The 21,696-nt window shown below is 40.0% G+C and overlaps 1 protein-coding gene across 7 annotated transcripts in view; it reads left to right on the top strand.

The window, feature by feature from the left end:
- The window catches only part of shisal1b (shisa like 1b), a 67,336-nt gene that overhangs the window by 27,240 nt on the left and 18,400 nt on the right, over positions 1 to 21,696 (top strand). For 2 of the 7 annotated variants that reach the window (XM_046037933.1, XM_046037934.1), the window contains exons 2-4: positions 625 to 890; positions 13,595 to 13,698; positions 20,096 to 20,321. In XM_046037933.1, the coding sequence (XP_045893889.1) occupies positions 20,255 to 20,321 (67 nt within the window). In that variant the 5' untranslated portion in view covers positions 625 to 890; positions 13,595 to 13,698; positions 20,096 to 20,254. Of the gene's footprint in view, positions 1 to 85; positions 891 to 12,341; positions 12,439 to 13,594; positions 13,699 to 20,095; positions 20,322 to 21,696 lie in introns of those variants that run through there. The other 5 variants (XM_046037939.1, XM_046037937.1, XM_046037935.1 and 2 more) reach the window with 4 other exon arrangements.

The following is a 21,696-nucleotide window of genomic DNA, read 5'->3' as shown; positions in this document are numbered from 1 at the left end:
TCCCCCCTGTGTGTACAAACCATGCAGTTTTCTCTTCATACAGTTTATCAATTTACTGCATTGTACATGCCAAATTGAAGCTGTGAATATGAGGATGACCGCCTCTGTTTGTTTGTTTGTTTGTGTGTTTGTAGAGTGTGTATCCGAAAATTAACTTGCAGCACATTTCTCGTCAGTGGAATAACCTCTGGACAGGAAGTGTTGGGAGAGAGATTAGATTAACTCTCACTAGGATAAATGAAGAGACGGGAAGAGGGAGCGAGATTGTGTTTGAGAGAGAGAGAGAAAGGGAGAAAGGATTTTAACAAGCATAAAAGGCAGGGTGATTTCACACGAGGGAAGTTGAGCGGAGAGTAACAGGAAGTCTTTTCCCTCAAGAGGAACTTGTTACTGTAAAAGCAGCTGACCTTGTGGCTTCTGTCGGGAAGGAATGCATGCAGAGGAGACAGACAGAGAGATAAACAGCAGCTCATACAGTAGAGAGGATCACCCTCCAGTGCACACGAGCTCTCTCTCCCTCTCTCACTTTCTCTCTCACTCGCCCACTTACTCAGTATCGTTTCATCTCTTACTCCCTCCCTCTCCCTCCCTCTCTCTCTCTCTCTCTCTCTCACACACTCTCAGTCGCTGTGCTCTGACGGATGGGGATACACTGCCAAGGAGTTAGGGGCAAGAAGAGTGTGTTTCTTTTCTTCTCTGGCGTGTTTTCTTTCTCTTCCGCCTGGCTTCCCTCATGAGCTGTTGATTCCAGCCCCGGCCCTGAGGATGAGGAGGATCTATTGGTGAAGAAGAGGCAACAAAGGAAGAGGAAACAAGGAGCAACAGGGTGCTAAATTCTGCGAGCGGGAGTGAGCGCGAAGATCCTTTCTTTTTCTCCCGGATCAAGCAAGGTTAGTGAGGAAAGCTGCTTATCGTTAAAACAAACGTCACCTCTGTTATTGATTTATCTCCTTAACTTTACTTTGTTATCTCTAACAAGACATTTCCTATTCAAAGCATTTCATTTGCATGTGCTTTCCATCCCTTAGTGTCTATTAAGGCTCAAATTAAATGTCCTCACAGAGCAGTTTTCTAAATTAAACAGTTTCTCAAAATTAAAAATCCCTCTGTTACATTTCAGAGATAATTCTTTTTCATACAGTAAGTCTCCAGCTTGGTTGCTGAAGTTTCACTCCAGGTCATCACAACTGTGTAATTTCCCAGAGGTACACACAATGGTTCTCAGGTGGGGTCTCTCCTTTGGTGAGGTAGCATCGGGTGAGCAGCAGGAAAAGGCGAGGACAGCTCGCTCTCTTTGGCGCGCCTCAGCCTTCACTTTACACAGGAGCAATTAAGCGGGATTGGCAGCTGACGCTGCCGGTAACTTGGAAACAGGCGTGTAGGAGACGAATGGTGACACATGATAGGATTTAGGGGAGAGAGGAACAGAGGAGGAAGGAGATTCCCTTTGTTCATTCACACAAAAGCCTGCTCCACTGTGAAAAACCCCGCTCTCGCATTGTGCGTCTGTGTGAAAACTGGCCCAGGGGGCAGCAGTTGTGAGCTTTCATGATTTTGTATGACAGTGCAACATTGTTCGAGTGTGTGTACTGCAAGCGCACATGCATAGAAAGTGTGTTTATGCATGCACTGGTGTGTATTGGAGGGAGTGAGCACAAGTGAAAGAAATTATTCACACTTGAAACTAGTCAGACAACAGGAGGATAGGAAAAATTCATAAAAACAGTATGGTCCCCTTTGAACCATTGTGAAATTTCTGTAATGAATGGATGAGCAGTTCTGTAATTTACACAACAAATGAGCTCCCAAAGGATTCTGCCTTTGTTCAGGCTTATTTACAGATTGAAAAATTCTTCTTGAAACTAATAAAAGATCTATTCTGCTCACTATTTGTCACAAAGCCTTCTCGCAGCCATTTTTCAGTGTGGATAAGATACAGTAAGTGGGCCTGGAAACGCTGAGGTTGGCCTCTGGCTCCTGGTAACAAAGGCCTCTGACGCAGGCTGATTAACGGTGAAGTTTTTTAAAGATTCACCGTTGGGTGCGAAGGTTTGATGGGGGCAGAGGCAATTTAATTAAAAATGCATTAAAGAAAAGGACAGGGGAACAGAGAATATCGCGTTCTCATTTTAAACACAGGTGGAGGCAGGTAGGGCAATCGTTGTGAACTGTGTGTGTTTTGACACAAAAGGAGAGGTATTGCATAAGTCAGTGACAGTGACAGCGCAGTGACCATCCTCGCTTCGTGTTCAGTCTGGACTGGACATGTTTTTGTCACAGTCACCTGCATGACCGAACATAAGTGAGGTCAGTTGGGTCGGACCATAAGTCATTAGTACGGGACGGTTTCCTGTGTCACCTTGTCTCAGGCATGCACACGGCCACAGTAATGCCTCACAGGGACAGTTACTGTGAGTCCATCAGTGGCTCGCTGACTTTCTCTAGTAGAAGGAGGAGTCATTGACATTGAGAGGGAGTTGATGTCTGCTTGGTGCACACATTAACTCGCAAGTACAGTACACACACTCACATTCACCCCAGGCATATGCACAAAGACACACACATACAGCAGGCCTATAGTACACACTCACACTCCCACCAGGGGAGGCGGAGCAGGGAAATGCGTCGTGACCGGTGGCTTGGCAGAAGCCCTCAAGGTGAAAATTTTGAGTGAGGAGCATTTCAAATTCAGAACAGATGATCAAACTGGTGTCGAAATTGAGTAGCTGGCGGCACCAGATGCAGACAATCTTTTGGCAGAGGAAGAGTTTTTTTGGTGGCTGAATCTCAAACATAAAAGTCAGAGGTGCGGAGCTGAAATGAACACAACTCTGGTATCGTCATCTCACGGATGGTGGTTCTTATCACAGTCCAGATGGGGCAAAAAAAATCTTTCAGCTATACAGAGCGGCATTTTCTGCTCATCTATCATCACTGCACACCTAATCCAGCCATATATCTAGACGTATCAGAGTGCAGACAGAGTAGGTTATTTAGAAGTGAATAAACTGAAACTGGTGAGATTAAAATGTGTCCCAAGTTTATTAGAAGACAATATTTGACAGGAAATTCAACAGCTGTCAGCCAAATAACTGTGTATTCGCAAATTGCTCCAATGTCAAAGACAATAGCCATGTTTCCATCTGATTGTCAAGCAAATTTTAAGCAAACTTGAAAAGTCGCAAAAAAGAAAAAAAAAAAGAAAATGCGATTTAGGTATGTTTCCATCAACTGGTTTGGAGTGAATAAACCAGGCTAGGCAAAGCGTAGTTACGTCAGTACTCTTTTTAGAAAAAAACAAAAACCACCTCAAGCTAGCATCAAAACTGTTCTGTGAAACTGAGGATGTTTTGTCGAATTTAGCCGTTTCCATCAGCCTTTTCTGAAGTGATACTTCAAAATGCGCATAAAAACACGTTGATGGAAACACCACTAATGAAGGGAGCACAGCCACATGTAAGCCATAGGAAAAGACAGTCTGCGCTCCTTTTTCACTGCTCTTTTGTGACAAAAATTAACATTAGTGCTGCCACAAATTATCATTTCATTAACCGTTTGATTCTTTTTTCGATTCTTTTTTCGAGTAATCAAAAAAATTATAATAAATAATAAAATAATATCAAAAATACCACACAAATAATCTTTGTGTGTGTGTGTGCAGGTGTTTCGATTATGAACCATTCCAGACTCGCACAGGCGGGGCTTATGCTGCTCCGCTCTGCAGCAGCAAGGACGATTAATCAATTGTTGATGATTAATTCACTCACAGTCGACTAATCGAGGAATCAACGTTCAGCACGAATTATCATATGGCTTGAATCCCACACATTTATCTGCATTTATCTTTATTTATATATGTGACTAACGATCTTACCATGATATGAGCACAGAGTTTTCTTCCATTAGGAGTCTGACTGCAGACCACTAAACTCGGACCACCTAGTACAGGTGAACTTGAGTACAGTGTTTTGTTTTGGACCTGAGTACATCAATCAAGTGTTTATCGGGGATTATTATACTTATTATCCATAGATGTACTTTGAAATAGAGATCAGAGATGCTCACACGTCAAGAATCCAAGTCAAGTCTCATGTCACTCGTGGTTATAATGAATGTTGTATCACCTGCTACGTTCAATCCAGGCTGCTTATAAAACTGCATAGCTATTAAGGATTGTGTAACTGTACTTACAGAGCACACACATGTAATGTGCAATGCATTAATGCATTAATGACAGCTCATAAACTACTGTAAGTCAACACATTCCCCAGACTCTCAAACCCAGTGTAACGTTAACTAAATGAAACTGTAATGTTACATGATCAACACTAAACCTGTAACCTGTTTTTCACAGAGCACAACCATGTAGCCTAATATACATTGCGTCTACAACTAATGACAGCTTATAAACTAATGTAAGTCAACACATCCCCCAGACTCTCAAACCAGTGTAACATTAACTAAATGAAACTGTAACGTTACATGATCAACAATAAACCTGTAACCTGTTTGCAGCCACCGTTAATAATAAGTGATGGCAGCCAGCCGGACGTAAATGATTACGTTAATCGACCACCACAAGTTTGACAAGCAAACAAACGCTTATTCATCTTTTTATAACGAATGACAGTCGGAGTTAACCTCCGGCAGGTCGTAGCTAAGCTAAAGCAAGAAGCAAGCTAACGTTAGATGGTCGATGCTGAGCTAAACATGTTCACTAACGTCAGGTTACTAACCTATTTTGCGTTCAGCGCTTCTTTGTTTGGGCCTTGTTGTAAGAAGTTTTAAAGCCAAAATTTATGATGAATGGCACAGAAGCTGCCCGGTGTTTGTTGTCCTCTCTTACGTGTGGCCGTATGCAACTGATACTACATCGGCAGGTTATAGGTAATGGATGGAGGGCTCATCAGACAATTCCAAAAAGTAAACATTAACATTGCATTGCATTCAAGCCCTCAACCCACCCCCACCCGAACTGTTCCGAACTGAGTGTATAGGCTAACTGATTAATAACATCAACAGCAGCAATGGTAGCCAAATAATTACATTCTCCCACCCTAAATTAACAGCAGCATGTAGTCACCTAGTGTGCGCAGAAGTGTCTTGTTTTCCGATCTGCAATGCAGAAAATTTGCATTAATTTGGTTTATCTGGTCTGTCGTCGTGACAGCTCTCTGTCCAGGGTTCACACCAAGTTCCACTGCCCTGGGCTTGGTTCTGTGTGTGTGAGGGTGTACAGTTTGTGGTTTTTTTTAGAGAGAGGCAAAGTTTGAAAGAGAGCAGGAGCATGTACAGTACGCACGTGTGTGTGTTTACAGCTGTGTGGGTGAGAATATGTGTGTGTGTATTTCTATATGTGCGTGAGCAAGTGAGGGAGAGAAAGAGAGAGATAGGCTGGCAGAAACAGAAGCAGGTTCCTTGATGAAGCTTTGACGGTTGCCTTTGATGCCGGCTTCCCCTTCTGTATGAGATTTCACTGAACAGATGATAATCTAGCAGAGGCCTGTAGAACGAATCACACTCTCTCTCACACACACACACACACACACACACACACACACACACAATTGTCTCTGTTCATCAGCTGTAAGGGCTCGCTCTCTCTCCATGCAGTCCCTGTGTACTTCAATGCTGTAACCATTAGATGCCAGAGGCAGAAAGCCAGCTAGCACTTTGTCCCATTATACCGTCATGCTAATATCAATAGCCACCACACTCCACTTGGTAACTCCTGACCCCTTTGGACGTACTGTAACACTTGTGTTCTCAACAGCCACACAAGTCAAAACATAAACATGACTGCACATTTAACTCTTCTTATTTGCACCTGATATAGCCCATTAAATGTTTTTATTGTATATACATCTTCACCTTACACCTCAATGTATATATGTACATTGCTTTGAGCTTTGTTGCAGTGTTTTTTTGGAGGGGTGGGTAGGGAGGTGGGGGTGGGTCTTGGCATCAGGAAGGCATTTCCTACTTTTGTGCAGTTACTGAAGTGAGAGGCTGAAGGAATAATCAAAGAATGAACAAGCTGTTTCAGACACACGTTCACCAAGTGGCTGTTTTGAATATTAATGCACTGTTTGCTTTGTGTGTGCGTGCGTGTGCGTATGTGTCTGGTCAACACATAAGGGAAGAAAAATTACATTGATTCAGACTCCTTGGATGCTCTTCTAGTATTGACCCAACTGAAACAGTTAAATGATGCATGAGTGATCGTCCACGAGAGGGGAAAAAATTAATACCTTTGGGAAATCAGCAGTTGGGCATATATTTGCTGGAGTGGACCCTTTATGCAAATTAGTATAAACTCCCATGCATACTGTAAATAATAAACCCCATCTGTATATTGCGCTCTTTTTAATATAATTGCTTTCTAACAGTTCTTAAAACATGATTGAGGGAGGAAGGTTAGGGTCGTCTCAAGGGTGAAAAAGCAAAAAAAAATTGACATTTAAATCTGTATGCACGACCCCACTTTTTTCTCATTATTGAGTGTACCAGCGTCTGATTTGTGACTAGAGAAACTTTTCCATGTGGCCTCCTCTTTGACTTTTGTTTAACCTCCAGTTTACTTGTTCCACCGCTTCACCTCACAGATCAGTGTTGACACAATTGAGTTGACACAAATATAAATATTTGTTGTCTCAGAGGAATATTTTACGCTTCTGTCATGAATAGTCTACTTTTTAAAAAAATATATTTTTGGGACTTTTTTGCCTTTATTTCAGATTGGACAGTTGAGACAGACAGGAAATAAGGGAGTGAGAGAGGGGGGATAACATGCAGCAAAGGGCTGCAGGCTAGAATCAAATCCAGGCCGTTGTGATGAGGACTCAGCCTTGTACATGTGGCACATGCTCTACCAACTGAGCCAACTGCGACCCATGAATAATCTACAGTGGTTTCTTAAGTAAGATACAGTAGTAATATCACAATGTTAAAAGTACTCTTACAGGCAATAGTCAAAGCTTTAGCACTGACCTACCATTATCAAAAAATAAAGTGTATTCATTATGCAGAATGACTTCTTTCAAGTGTAAAATATTAAATAGCTGGATTATCTATGCTGATACATTAACATGTACATATGCAGCTTTTAAATAGTGTAGTAGGCTGAGGGAGACGGCTGGTATAAGATTAGATAGTTTCATATATAGCAACATATCTTATCGTGTTAGCTGATCATACATTTTTAATGTAAAATCATATAGCTGTCAAATAAATGCAGAATGTAGTGGAGTAAAAAGTACAATATTGCCTTCTGAATCGTTGTGGAGTAGAAGTATAAAGTAAAATTGAAAGTACAATACCTTTATAATGTCTTAAGTACAGTTCTGAAGTAAAGTAAAGCAAAGTACACACATGGCTGCTGTGTGTATATATGTATATATATATATATATATACAGCAGCTGAAGAAAATGCTGTTTTCCCTGCACGAACACACATATTTAGATTTTCTCTGTGGTATAGCTCCTTGTTTACAGGTTTACATGTTTTGAGTCTTACCAGAGGTTATCAGGCGTAAAATGTGTATTCAGTACAGTACTGTAGGTTCACCTCTATACATATTATAAACACAATATCTAGTGTAAAAAATGCTAATCTAGTGCTTGACAAAAGGCATGACAACATTAGTATAGTCTCTAAAGAAGCTTTACCTCCAAATCCAAAACAGACTAGACTAAGTAAAATGTGCTGCACTCAACAACTTCCATATAAAGCCATTTGTCAGACTGACTTTCCTTACTCAGGTGTTGAAGAGAGAGAGCAGATGTGAGTTTCAGCAGAGATGCACTGCGAGTGGACGAAGGGTTAAACGTCTGTGTCAGACACTGGCTTTTGATTACAGAGCTGGAGGTGCAGCAGAACCTCTGTCAGTTTGGCTCAGCCTTGCAAAGTAGTGAAAAAGCTTTTATCACCAGATAAAAGGAGCATGTCAAGGTAACAGCTTAAATGCATCTACAGTGTCAACAAGAAGTGGCAAGTGAGCATGCAACCTCTCAATTATCATTTAAGAGTATTGATTTATTCTTGTAATTACTTGATTTAAGTGATGAAAAAGATCTTGTGCCATCAGATTTGTGCAGTTTTTCCTGCATGGATAATCAATGAAAAATGCTTTCTGAGCATGTAAGTTCATTCTTTATCTTTGGAAACATGTAACAACATAAGTTAATAGCTCAATCGTCACACTTTTTAGCTCAGTTTTTGGTCTACTCCAAAATGGAGGGAAAAGTCTGTCTCTTAACTGCTTTATGCTCCACCATGTATCTGTTGCATGTCGCGTACAGTGAGTTTTTAGAGCTTTTTCACTAAACAAAGTAATAGCGGTGAGAGTGAACTAAAACAGTAAAGTTGTGGGCTGGACAGCTGAACAACTAGCTGAAACTCGTAAAGCCAAGAGGAGGTGTAGATTAAGGTGATAACGTAATTTGATAAACATTTTTTTTATATTAAATATCGATTATAGCTTCATTAATAAGAATGGAAGTTTATTTTTGACACCTGAGCCTACTCCATTTGCTGTTGAAGAATATGAAATACAGTTGAACGCTCAAAAAAGTAGTTGGTGAACCTTTGAGTCGAGACAATTGTCACATTTATCTTTTGTTATTTTAGGCATATTCACATTATATTCAGAAGGATTTGTTTTGCAGGTTTTTAAATTTGTCTTTGCTCGTCATAACTCAAATGCAGGTCTGTTTTATGTACTCAAGGATTTGCAAACAACTTTTTACAGCCTGAAAATGCACATAAATCCTCATTCCTTGCATCAAATGTCAAACAGTATATATTCCTCTGAAAGGGTCTAATAGACCATACTAGTATGTAAGTACATATTGGGAAGCTGAGCCAGTATTATCTGGGGTTTGTTATCTCACTCAAAACACTGCATTATTTCTCTTTTCTCTTTTCAGTGGTGTTAGAGCCAGACCTCATCGTTAAAACAGAATACGCTGCGACGCTGCCATTGGAACGAGGCAGGAAATGTGGATAAAAGCCATGTGTGTCTGTGGGAGATTGGACTTTTGTCTCTTAAGTCAGCTACCACTGAGCCTGCTGCTTTACATAGTGAAATGGCACTACATCAGAAATTCCTTATTACAGGGGTGTAAACACAATCGGTGTGTGTGTGTGTGTGTGTGTGTGTGTGAGAACAGCTGTCTATATTGAAGCACCAAACATATATGTGCTCACTATGCTGAGAGAGAGAATGTGTTATTTAAAGACTCACTAGAATTCATGAGTCATTAAAGGCTCAAATGACAATAATTTTTGATTCACCATGTAATAAACTGTAATGGCTCACTATAATTCCTCTCTCCAATAATGACTAATAATTTAAATAGACACGAAAATCACGTCCACATATTATCAGTGAATAACAGCAGGTAACTCTGCTATTGTTCAGCCTGATGATGAAAAAAAAATCATTCCACAGTCACAGAAATTGGCTCAATAGAATCTTTTTTAGTAGAGAGTTCAGAGCTTTTAACACAAAGTTATAATATAAGAGCTTAGAACTGAACTCGCTGGCATCCAGGGAGCATTTCAGGACATAATAGGAAGTTATTATTCACAGAAGATCCGCAAAACTTATGCAAACCGAGGTGAGATCACTCTCCGTGGGTCAAAACCAGGATGGCCTCATTAATGAGTGCAATCCCGCTACGATGGCCCAGTCAACCAACACTTCCAGTAATGATTGCTGGAACGGCCCACAAACGGTTCCTTGCATTTTAAGGTTTTTCTAACAAGCCATATAAACCGGCTGCCAAAACACCATTAGCGTTTGGACGTGGAGCAGTGTGGAGTATTATCCATTCTCATTTGAGGTATTCTTGACAGTACAGTTGTGAGGTTGTCTGTCACCGCTGCCCTCGGTGACCTCTGGGACCTCAAGGTGTAAGCTCTCCACGTCTCTCCACTGCATTTGTCATGGCTATTTCTAGGCTAAGTTGCATTGGGTTTGATGTGGAGTGTTAAACCTCTTAAGACAGGCTATTGTTCAGGAAGGTTATCTGAGGGTGAACCCTTGTCTGCACGCAGTGTGCCACCTTTACATCTGACACACTTGGTGGAGTACTTTTCCTCCCCAACTTTATTTCTGTTCTTATTTTCAGGCAGTGTGGGGCTTGACATCGCAAACATTATACTTTTAAAGGAACAGGGTCATCCAATGACATGTTAATAGGTTTCATCTTACAGGTACACATGTTTAGTAAATTTTTCTAGTCCTTTTCAGATGATCATATTGTAGTCTTAAGTTAAATGCCAGTTTGTCTATAAAGTTTATTTCAGTCTATTTGTCCTTTATTGGAGAGTTTGCCTGCGACCATTCCTGTGTGTTGGATTTCTGACAAACAGGCAAAAAAATTGCAAAGAGATATTTATCCTGTGCCATAAGTTTATTCAGGATTTTGCATAGATAATATGTGGCAAAGAGCAATCCAAATCCCCAAAAAATATAATTTATTTAGCAACCTCTTTTTTCAATTTTGGAGTTACTGTTTTTACTATTTCAGACTTGTTTAATGTTGGTTTATTAGTGTTAAATACCATAAGATAACAGTTGGATAACACAGAACATTATATTTTTGCAACTTTTGGGGTAGTGTTGCTTCACAACCATGGTGGTCTGTGTAAATCTAGAATATTAATGCACGCCATAGAGGAGACATCAAAGATTATCAAGCTGCTATGTTTCAGCTAAAGTTTTGTCATGCATTACTGTCCCATGTCATGCTTTTCTCTTTCTTCATTTTTCAAATTCCCACCGGGCTATTTGTCTGCGGGTAGAAGCTATTTTAAATCCAGGGTCACGAGGATGATAAGAGGGAACATTTCCAAGAGAAACCAACTGAGCCCAGAGTGGGGTGTTAAAGCAAATCCAAACAAACAATGCTGGCTTGTGTCTGGGATGTACTGTCGCGTCTTTCTGCATCACAGACACCAAATAGTCCACGGGATAACTCTCCCAAACCCCAGAGCCAAAACAAGTTATTCTGCATAAGTCACATTACCACTACCAAAGAAAAGTGATTTTGAGTGCCAAAATGTGTTGACAGAAAAGGCCTCTGTGTAGCCTGCAGGCAGCTTAAACCTTGATGGAACTGCAAGTGTTGTGAGCTGCTGTGGAACAGTTGGTGGGCTTTATTTGGCCCTGAAAGTGACTTAACTGCGACTGCTAATGTATCATGTTTCTGTCAAATATTTCTTTTGTTGTTTCTGTCAAATATTTCTTTTGGTTAACTGAATGATTATTTAATCCACAAAGTGACAGAAATGTCCATCACTTCCCAAAGCAACATCTTATAATCTTATAATAGATTGTTTTGTCCAACCAGCAGTCCAAAGGCTAATTACATATCCAGAACAACTACTAAATGTACCTTGTGGGGAGATTGGTTTGATGAACATCCTTTTTTCCACGTGGCCCCTTAATGTGAAGCAATGTATACTCATGAACCCTCATCACAGGGTGCATGTCTGAGTTTTGGTTTTTCTCTTCCGTTTTATTTCAACATTTTTAGGTAGCTGAAGAGACAAAACTATACAGCAGGGGTCTGCAAGTCTGGCATCGGCCCAAATCAATTGATTATTTATGATCCATTATTTACTGTGTTCCTTCTTAGCTTAGTCAGTAGTGTACAGGCCTGCTTATCAAGGGGTTGTGTGTTCAAACCCCACTTGCTGCTAGAATTTTTTCCTACCTTTTCAACAAATTGATTATGAAGAGATCGATTTACATAAAGCACAATTAAGCATGTGCAGGAGTGTGTTCGTCCTGGCGATTGGTCCACATCAATCTATGGAGCTTATTTTCATTTCCCCAGCATCTCCAGGCAGATGAAACCCCTGCGTTTCTCATTCAGGGGAATCCGATTTCACGTTTTCTGACAGCTTTTTAGGAGATGTGTCAAGCAAGCCAGAGACTCTTTTGAATTTCCTTCAGAACATTTCAAATTAAAAGCTCTCAATTAAACACGACATAAAGTGCTGCTGCAAAAACGATCTCATGCTTTTATTTTGTAGGCACAATCACTTAAAAGGAAGTGATTATGTGAGTAACTTTTGCTGTAGACTGAGATCTGTTTCAGCACCAGCCGCTATCAAATATTTTCTTTTCCGCTTTCAAAGTAATCTGGCCATGGGCCAGATATTACAGCTTTTGCCTGCGGGCCGCCTATTGCCGACCACTGCTATATAGTATATCACATAAAAAAAGTAAAAATTAGACTAGTATTAAAGTTTAAAAAAAAAAAAAATAAATAAATGTGTACCCTGGAAATCATCTTGTCAACCCCTTTTGTGGGTCCAAACATCAGGCTGGGCAACCACTCATCCACAATTCTGCAACAACTGGGCAAACGTCATCATGTGGTACAACTTTCTAGTTCCAGGACAGCTACTAAATGGACCTTGTGGTGAGATTATTTTTGCCAACTAAAGGATATTAAATTTACAATGATAAAAGAAGCCAATCTATGACATTTTTGCTTTAAACGTGAAATTGACAATTGAGAGGCTTCTTCTGGTTCGACTTACTGGCAGGGAATTGCAGCCATTTAACCTAGAAGCACTAACAAACCAAGCAGTATCCGTCACCTTGATAACGACCCCATAGAGATTAAAAGGCTGGGATTCCCTGCCAGTCAGCCAGAAATGAAGAAGCCCCTCGGATGAGAGGCGAAACGTCTTCAACCAAGTCCAGTTGCCCTTGATTTTAACCTTTCCGTGGATAATCAACTAATAGTTTCTGTGCTAGTCAAGAGAGGCAGAGGCTAAGCATTTCAGCTGCTTTTCTTGTTGTCTAATAAAGGCTTTATCAATTGATATCATAACCTTAATTATCCAGTCTCTTGCACAGGCACACGTGGCATCATGTGAGCTGGATTCATTCATTCTGCATCACATGGAAACAAGATCTTTGTAGTTCTACATTATATTAAATGGGGCTCCAAAAATGTTCATCTCCCAAATGACTTTGACTCAGACCTTGATTGTATAATGAATTCAACTTATTAGACTCCAGTAGCTGTCTCATTAGCCATCTCTCCATCGCTGCATGCATATATTTACTGCCAAGCAAAAATAAAAAAGAAGACGAAAGAATTGCCCTGTTAAATTCTCATTTGGTCAAGAATAGACTACCCCTATCAGCTACTGGATAATATCATTTATTGGGTGTTTTGATGTGTTATAATTACCCCCTTCACTGTGTCAATATGTGGTTAAAACTTGATCAAATGTAACAGATTTCTTCTCCAATCACTTCCATAGTGTTGATGTTAGTAGTTGAAATGAGGCTGGACCAGTGTAGCGAGGTGAAATGAGCAATGATGCTGGGGGAGATTTATTTCCAGATGGATGCTGATATTGCCCTCTGCAGAAATATCAACTGAAAATCTTACTACAGTAGATTGTGCTAAATAACGTGATGCTGTGCTGCCATTACTACCAGGTGTTACAGAAGTGATGCTCAACAAGAAGTTGATCAGAGTTATTATTCTGGTCAGATCCGGGGAGATTTTCAGACAAATATCTCTATTCTTTTCCAATCTGCCGTTGTGATCCAAATAGATGATGAATCAAGGGTGTGAGACAAAGTGAAAGGAGGAGGCCGGATGGCTTCCATCGACATGACGGCTCTCGGCAGGTAGAAACACAACAAGCCAGCAGCAGATGTAAGTTTGATTACAGCCTTTCTCTCATCTTCTGCATGTGTTAGGCTAACAAACCATTACCAAGTCAAAAACAGAAAGAGACCACCCATGCAGCAGCGTGGCTGCACTGCACAATAGCTGAGTCGATTATGAATCCACACGGGCCAAACTCTCCACAACAAGCTCTATGGCAACCCTGCTGTCTTATTCTCCCTTGGCTTTAGTTTTTTTTTTTCAAGATCGACTATATTCATTTCCTGTACACAGCATTGTGGGTGCTAATTACTGGATGTTACATTCTTCCCCGTATCTTCTGTGATGTAAACGTCTCCCCGGTGACATCAAGCCACCAGACCAAAACATGTTGCTGCCTCTGGGCTTTATTTAGAATATTTGATCTTGACAATTTATTCAGGTGGCTGATCATATAAACCGAAGACGAACTTCTGTTCATCAGTCAAATTTATGGTGAGTTCTGCTGCTCCAAGCTCTTAGTGATACAACATAGATGAATAAGCAATTATTATTATGCAGACAGTGCTTCATCAGTTAGTAGAGGGAAAGACGCCTGGCCGAATAGAAAAAGAAAAAATACATTGGCCATGAGTTTTATGTTACTTAGATGTTTAATCTTGTTGTTGCTTGTTGTATCTATAACTTTTTGATGTTGACTATTTTGATAATTTAGAGATGGATAAATTATATAAATAACTGAAAATGAAGAGCTATGAATCAAATTGTCCTTTTATCTTGACTCACCAGGTTTTGTTATAAAATCATCAGGTAGCTTTTATAAAAGCTTTCAGGGCAATAAAACTGTGATGTGATGTTCATGGGATTGCATTTCCTCCTTACAGCCTGTCCATATTAAATTCAACAAATCAAATTTGAATCAGCATCATGCAGCCCAGCATTGAATTTGGTCAGAGCCTGAGGTTGCAGTCAATAATAATATACACACAATGCATGTTCTTTACAAGAATGCTATAATATAATATTCCACTGATATTAACAGTAAGTTAAATTGCTTTTGATCTATAGTCAACTTCTTTGGTGAATTCTTATCAGTTCCAGCTGTAGAAAAAGATGATCCTCCCTAGCGTTGGGAACTGGTAGTGTAAGGAAAAACCTTTAACACTATATTCATTAAGACATTTTGCAGAATCTGTTCTGAATCTATTTCGATTCAGTCCACATTAAACACGTCTTTAACTGTGTCATTATAAAAGCCGATGCTTCAGCTTTAAGTGACAGCAATCCCTGTCCTCATGTTACCCTATATAAAAATGATCCCAATGAGTTCCACGTAGTGATGTTTACAGATTTCCAGCCCTCGGTATGGGCAGATACCCTGAGTTTAAGCATCATAAACGTATCGGGAGGGAAAAAATGTTTCAGCTCAGTACTTCCCTAAAAGTGCTTGCTGGAATAGGTTCCAGACCCCAGCCAATTTCAAACAGTTCAGCATTGTTTTCATGCGGCAATGAAAGCCATTGGTGCTGGCCCCTCTGAAGGCGTGGCCCTGGTTTACAGCCATGCAAGACTGTCTTAACATGGACTTGTTCTAGTAATATCCACAAATCCACCTCTGACACTGTACTACACATTCACCAACCGTCCAGACTGTGCTGCACACAGTTCAGTCCTCTGTTGCAATGATGATCATTAGATCACAGCTGAGTCTCCCGCCATTGGCTCTTATTCTAATGGAGCACTGTAGGGAGTGAAGGTGTGCTGTCGTCAAAAGTGAATGTAACCCAATTTATTATGATAGTCAAAGGGAGCATCAATTAAGCACAGGGATTGTTGCAATAGAATACTGATCAGTATTTGGATGCCTGCCCATCAGCAGACCCAAATATGAGATGCAGGCACTTAGCTAGTCATTCCCTGTATGAAGTGCGAGTCGCATCTCGAAAATTGTACTTCACTCCGGATGCTCGCAAACGTGTGTGTTCTAGGGTGATTGATAACACACATTAACATAGATTAAGGGCCAGTGTAGCAACAGAGAGTGTATTTGTGTACTCTGAGGAAAACACAAACCTAATAACGAGGCACACAGGGTGCATAAATATCCAACTACTGTCATCCATAGGGGGAAAAAGAGGTTATGTGAAAACTCAAAATGACAGGCCTAAATGTTTCACCCAAAAATAAAGTTAAGCTGTGGAGAAGATTGTAATGTCGAGTTTGTGCCTTTGCAAACTTGAAAGCCTCTCAGATAAAAAGACATAGCAGGCCAAAATAAATAAATAATGATTTTTAGAAAGCATAATAACGTGTCACAGACTTTGAAGTTAGTGTTTGAACAAAAATAAGACTCATTCATGAGATCAACCCAGCATATCACTGTGTGTAATCTCCAAATAGCCCAGAATCTTCCAATGCACTTTCCCTCATCAAACCTCTGACAGATTTGGGTCTCCTGCTGCGTTGTGATGAAGTGGGCTGTTAGATTCACAGTGGTTGCTGCAGTAATTGGTCACTTAATATTTCCTTCTTCTCTCAGGCAACAACAGTGAGTAACATGTAGACAAATATACAAGGTCTGTGTGCTTTTGGTTACCCCAGAGTTCAGTTAATTTTTTTAGATATTTCCTCTCATAGCAGCCTTTACATTTACTCTCAGAGTGGTAACACTGTCAGGGTCTTTATGTATATTTTAGTTTGATCTCAGACATAAACAGCAAGTAGCTAGAGCCTCCATCTGTGTTGCATGCCTGTTCAGCTGGGCGGTATGTTCTATTTTAAGTCCCAGGGAACTATGCACTGTGTACTATGCTGTCTGCATGCACGTCTGTGTATTTACAGTACATGTTCAGCTTCACTACCATCAGGCTCATTACACAAACTCTTCACATTCACTTCTTCTTTGCAAACAAGCCCAGCAGTGTGATGATGTGAACCATGGCCTTTTATAGCCTGTACACCGCGGAGGGGAGTAATGTGACAATGATGTGACTTCATGTGAAAATACAGGATGAAGAAGAAATAATGTATATAAAAGCCTTATAAAACACCACAGCAGTAGCAAGGTAGAGGAGTCGGGATAGGGGAGGGATTTGAGAGAATGGGAATCCCTCGTTGTACTATGCATGTTGTCATCTGGCAGTACACTGATGCTCTCACCAGGAGTAAAAAGATTGGAGGAAAAAAACATATAAAATGCCACTCTAACAAGCCTCCTGGGACCTCAACTGTCTGGCTTTCTGAAGAGGGAACAGCTTGTGCGCTCTAAAAACACTTTTAAAAGACTCCCAACAGAAAAAGCATGCTTTGCCTCACATACCTATTCTGTCCACGTGGTCCACAGTAACGGCTTTGTATATTGGTTTAGTCATGTGTAACCATCAGCATAAGAAACATGAAAACAAGAAGGATCTGAAACAGGTAGAACAAGCTGAAACAGGTAGAACAACAGAACTCACAAAGTAACTGATGGTAAACTCACCAACGTGTTTACACAACTATAGTTTCTTCCAATACTTTAGTTTATCAAGGGAGGCTCAACAGTCATGTATTTTTACACACATTTTTGGAACCAGCTACAAGCTGCATCTCCACCAGAGAAAAGACAAAAATTGTATTCAGGTCTTCATAGGTTGTCTTGGTTCCTAGGAACAGGGTCCAAATTAGATTCAGTCTAATCGGGTAAGGAAAAATTCCATTGTATTGCTGATGATTCAAAATCATCACAGGACAAAATCTTGTTAAGTGGTGGTGCATCCTAAGGTCTGCGGTAATTATTCTCTCTCCTATTCAATCAGTCTCTGTGGCCCTTTCAGGTGTCTTGTCTGCGAGGTAGATAGCGTTTCGGATTGGCTCCTAAATTTTGGAACTGTGAAGACTTTTCAGAGGTCTCCATCACCCAACTTTTGCAACTTTATGAAACTGACAAGGCTACAGCCATGCCCGCTTTCTGCCTGGATTAGCCAGATGTGCAGAGATGCACAAAGCTGTGAAAATACATTTTTTCTTCTCCATTCTTCACAGCCAACTTGAACCTCACAATCAATTCTGTATTGCAGCAATAAAAACAGTGTATTTCCAAATAGGGATGCAACTAATGATTCTTTTCATTATTGATTAATCTACTGATTATTTACTTATTGTTTATTGTATTAAACTTCAGAAAAAAGTTTAAAAAATGCCCATCGCAAGAGCACAAGGTGATGTTATTATTAAACATCTTATTTTGTCTGAACAACAGTCCAAATCTGAAAAATAGTCAATTCACTCTAAATTTGTGACCAACAAAAGAAACAGAATTTTCCCATTTGAGAACTTGGTACGATCAAATGTTTGTTGTTTATTATGTAGCTCCTTGTTGATCTCTTGTACCAGGGATTACTTTATCATCTCCTCCTCCTCACAGTGACGAGAACATTATCAACTCAACTTCAAAAAATAGCTGCTCTATAAAAGTATGTGGCTTTAGGTTGTTCCCCTTTTGTTCTCTTCACTCTTGTCCTCAACCTTCTGATTGTGTGTTCATGTGAAACATGATACATTCTGCTGTCAGCTGCTGTCTGCTTCTCAATAATTCAGGGCTTGAGTTTTGTAATACTTGCACCATGCAGCTCCCACGTACAGAGAGGATGTTTGTCTTTCTACAAGCTTGCAGGTAAAGCCGTCTGTGGTTCTAGAGTCATTTTCAATGTTGAACACGAACTTATGTCAAAATATGGTAGATGTAGATTTTATGGTTTTGAGGAGCAAATACAATTTCAACATCCTACTTGGTACAAAACTTGTGCAGACAGTTAGCTTTGGTGTCTTCCTTTTCAGCCACCTTTAAATTTGGCGGGGTTCCTCCATCACATGTGGCTGACACATAATAGCTTCAAAGTCACATGCAACTGCAAGGTGTTTCTCACAAAAACTTAAAACCATCAGCAAATGCAAATGGTTCATTGACAGAGTTTGTTATAAATGACCATTTACATCGCCTTTAACTAATTCAGGGACTGGGACCATTTAGGTGTAATTTCACCTGCTACTATTAATTAAGGAACAAAAACGAGCGTGGCTAAGCCAAATGTGCCGCCACCCCATTAATCTCACTTCAGTGGACAGACAGCTTTGAATGGTAACTGAACATTCATAAGAGTTCATGAATTCCCACGATGCATCGTTTCAAGCACACTGCTCTTCAGCAGTTCTGCAATCAAAACTCTGTACACTGTGCTGAAGGAGCAAGTTCTGTGTAATTCATTAAATACTTTAAAAACACCATCATTTTAGTGCACTTGTAGCATTTTTCTTTACCACTGCACTGTTATATAATTAAATACCTACAGGCTATTTGATGTTGTTTTTATCTCAGTTCCCAACAGGACAAAATTATAAATTATAAGGGAAATATGTTCTTTAATGTTTTGGAGTGCTCATATACTGTATTGCCTCAGTAAGCATTATGTGTTCTTGCAGCGAAGTCTACTCAAAATTAGTGCATAACAAAGGCCGCAACTAATCATTTTAAGTTATGGGTCTGTAAGTAAAATTGCATCCCTATTAATATTATTAAATAATTTATTTATTACTGGAAACTTTATTCTCCATATGCAGATTTATATGCTTGCTTGAAGACAGATTTCACATTTTTTGTTCAGTTGACCTGCTGTAGAGAGGCAATTTTCTCTATTTTCCCTAGAATTAATTCCAAATTACTCAGATTTTCCAGGAAACCTTTTAGGGATTATGAAATGATCCAAAAATGATGGACCTGTAAATTAAAGCTCTACCCAACTAATTAAAATTAATGATTATTTTCTCATTTAAATCAAGTAATTGTTTGGTCTATAATTTAATATCAACCAAAATGATACCTTCAAGGTCACAATTTCCTATCGGTCAAGACAACCATTTCAAGTTGCTTGTAGTGTCTTACCAACAGTCCAAAATCAAAAGATATTCTATTTAATATAATATAAAACAGAGAAAAGCAGCACATTGTAACATGTGAAAAGCTGGAACTAGGTCATATCTGGCATGGTTGATTGAAAAACAACTTAAACAATTAATTGATTTGCAAAAAGTTGATTCATTTTCATTTAGTCGACTAATTGATTAATCAACTAACCATTTCAGCTCAATGGCTAATTTACTATAAGACATGAATAAGATGTGTTCTAAACTTTTGATAAGACAGTATCAAGTACAAACATTTCTCCTGTCAAAAGCAGAACAACTGTCAAGATAGGGATTTCTGCAAGCCCCATCGTTGCCAGAGTGCCGATTTTACTTAAAATGAATGTCCAAGCCATCCTGTTGAGAAAACCTAAGGACAGATTTCAGAAGGCATCATGGGAGCTCACTGCCAGACAAGCTGTCCACATAGTAGGGTGGAACTTCCACAAATCCTAATCAAATATCTTAATCTTTTTCCTCTCTCTGCTTGTCTTGTTCCCATCAGGAGTCCTGACTCCCAGCAGCAGCCATGTGAGAGGAGCTGTCAACAAGCAAAGGATGCCCACGTCCAGCTAAAGCAGTGCAGCCCCCTCCCCCTCCCTCCCTTCCTCCCACTCCCTCCCTTCCACTCCCTCACTTCTTCTTCCCACATGAGGACGAGAAGATGACTATCACCAGCCGGCAGTCCTTCAATGTCCTGACGGTCATCTTCCTCCTGCTGTCCACTGCAGGTCTGTAAAGTTTAATGTGTGCTTATCAGTGACTCTGCCTGTCTGGTCCTCAAAAGTTCTTTTTTTTTTTTATAACAGGAGGCTCCAGACACACACATAAGAGTTTTATGTTGGGCACATATTAGGCATGCTTGGAGCAGTTTCTTCAAACTTTCTATGCTCCAAAATGTGGGTCTCAGTCCTACAGAGTGAGCCACTAGTGCCATGAACTAAATACAGGAAACACTCCCAAAAGACACAGTGTTGTGGATAGATGCTGACATCTGATGGCCAGGAGTTAAGTCAGAGACACTTGAGGGAACACAACATTGAGGGAAACATCTATTGCCAAAAAAAGTCCACTTGGCAGGAAAAGCTCTGAAACTTATGGTACTGTCTAAACGAGGTCATGCAGCATAAAACTGTGAAGAGAGCACATTCTAACTGCAGAGAGGTACAAAAAGGAGAAACCCAGCCAACACGTATCTCTGAGATATATACATTATGCACAAGGGAAAAAATGCCAACACACATTTAAAAATGACAAACTAGGGCAAGAGGAGGATGGAGTGTCGGAGGGAGAAGTCAGCACAGCAGCTAACGGAGCATGTAGCAGGTTGGAATAAATGGGAAAAGTGTGATTGAGACTGTGATGACCACATCCTTCAAGAGCATTTTAATAGCAGTTATTTTAGTTGAATACATAGAGGGGTGTCGGACTGGGGAAAGGGGACTGAGTTTACAGGGCCCTCATTTGAGGAGGGCCAACAAAGATACTAGAACGAATAGCTGTGGATGTGGGGAGTGGACAACAGAGAATGTTTATGTACAGGGCCCAGGTTTAATGACGCCCCTAAATACATATACTGTACAACAAAAGCACAGTCGTGAAATACCACTGTCATTGGCATTCAGGAAGAATGAAGTAGACCTTTCCACACCACTGATTAATTTCAGTTTTTCTATGTCTTGATGAGGGGGCATTTCCCAGATCAAGGATTTTTCACAAATTATTTTTGGACATAATTAGTCAATTTTCTTTGGAATAAGGAAAATAACTGCTATTACTGTTAACACTATAGACTATAAACCAAAATCAATTGATACAGTTAAGTATTGTAAGGGTTCCCACTGTTACGACCCCTGGAAAGGATCTTTTCAAAAGGAGGTCCAACACAACTAAAAGAGTCAAGTAGTTGCAGAAAAATAAACATTACATTTATTTATAAATAAGAAAAAATACTATAAACCAACACCAACATCACACAGAGGATCTGGGTTAGAACTAAACATTACAGAAATGTAGCTGTGAAAAGAGGACTACTGAACCATGGGAGTATGTAACAATACAATAAAGTGACTGTACATCTAACCTCCAAACTTTTTATACTTTAAA

The sequence above is a fragment of the Micropterus dolomieu genome, linkage group LG22 (assembly GCF_021292245.1).
Source record: "Micropterus dolomieu isolate WLL.071019.BEF.003 ecotype Adirondacks linkage group LG22, ASM2129224v1, whole genome shotgun sequence".
NCBI lineage: Eukaryota > Metazoa > Chordata > Actinopteri > Centrarchiformes > Centrarchidae > Micropterus > Micropterus dolomieu.
Note: the sequence above shows the minus strand (reverse complement) of the source record. Positions and strands in the feature narration are given on the sequence as shown.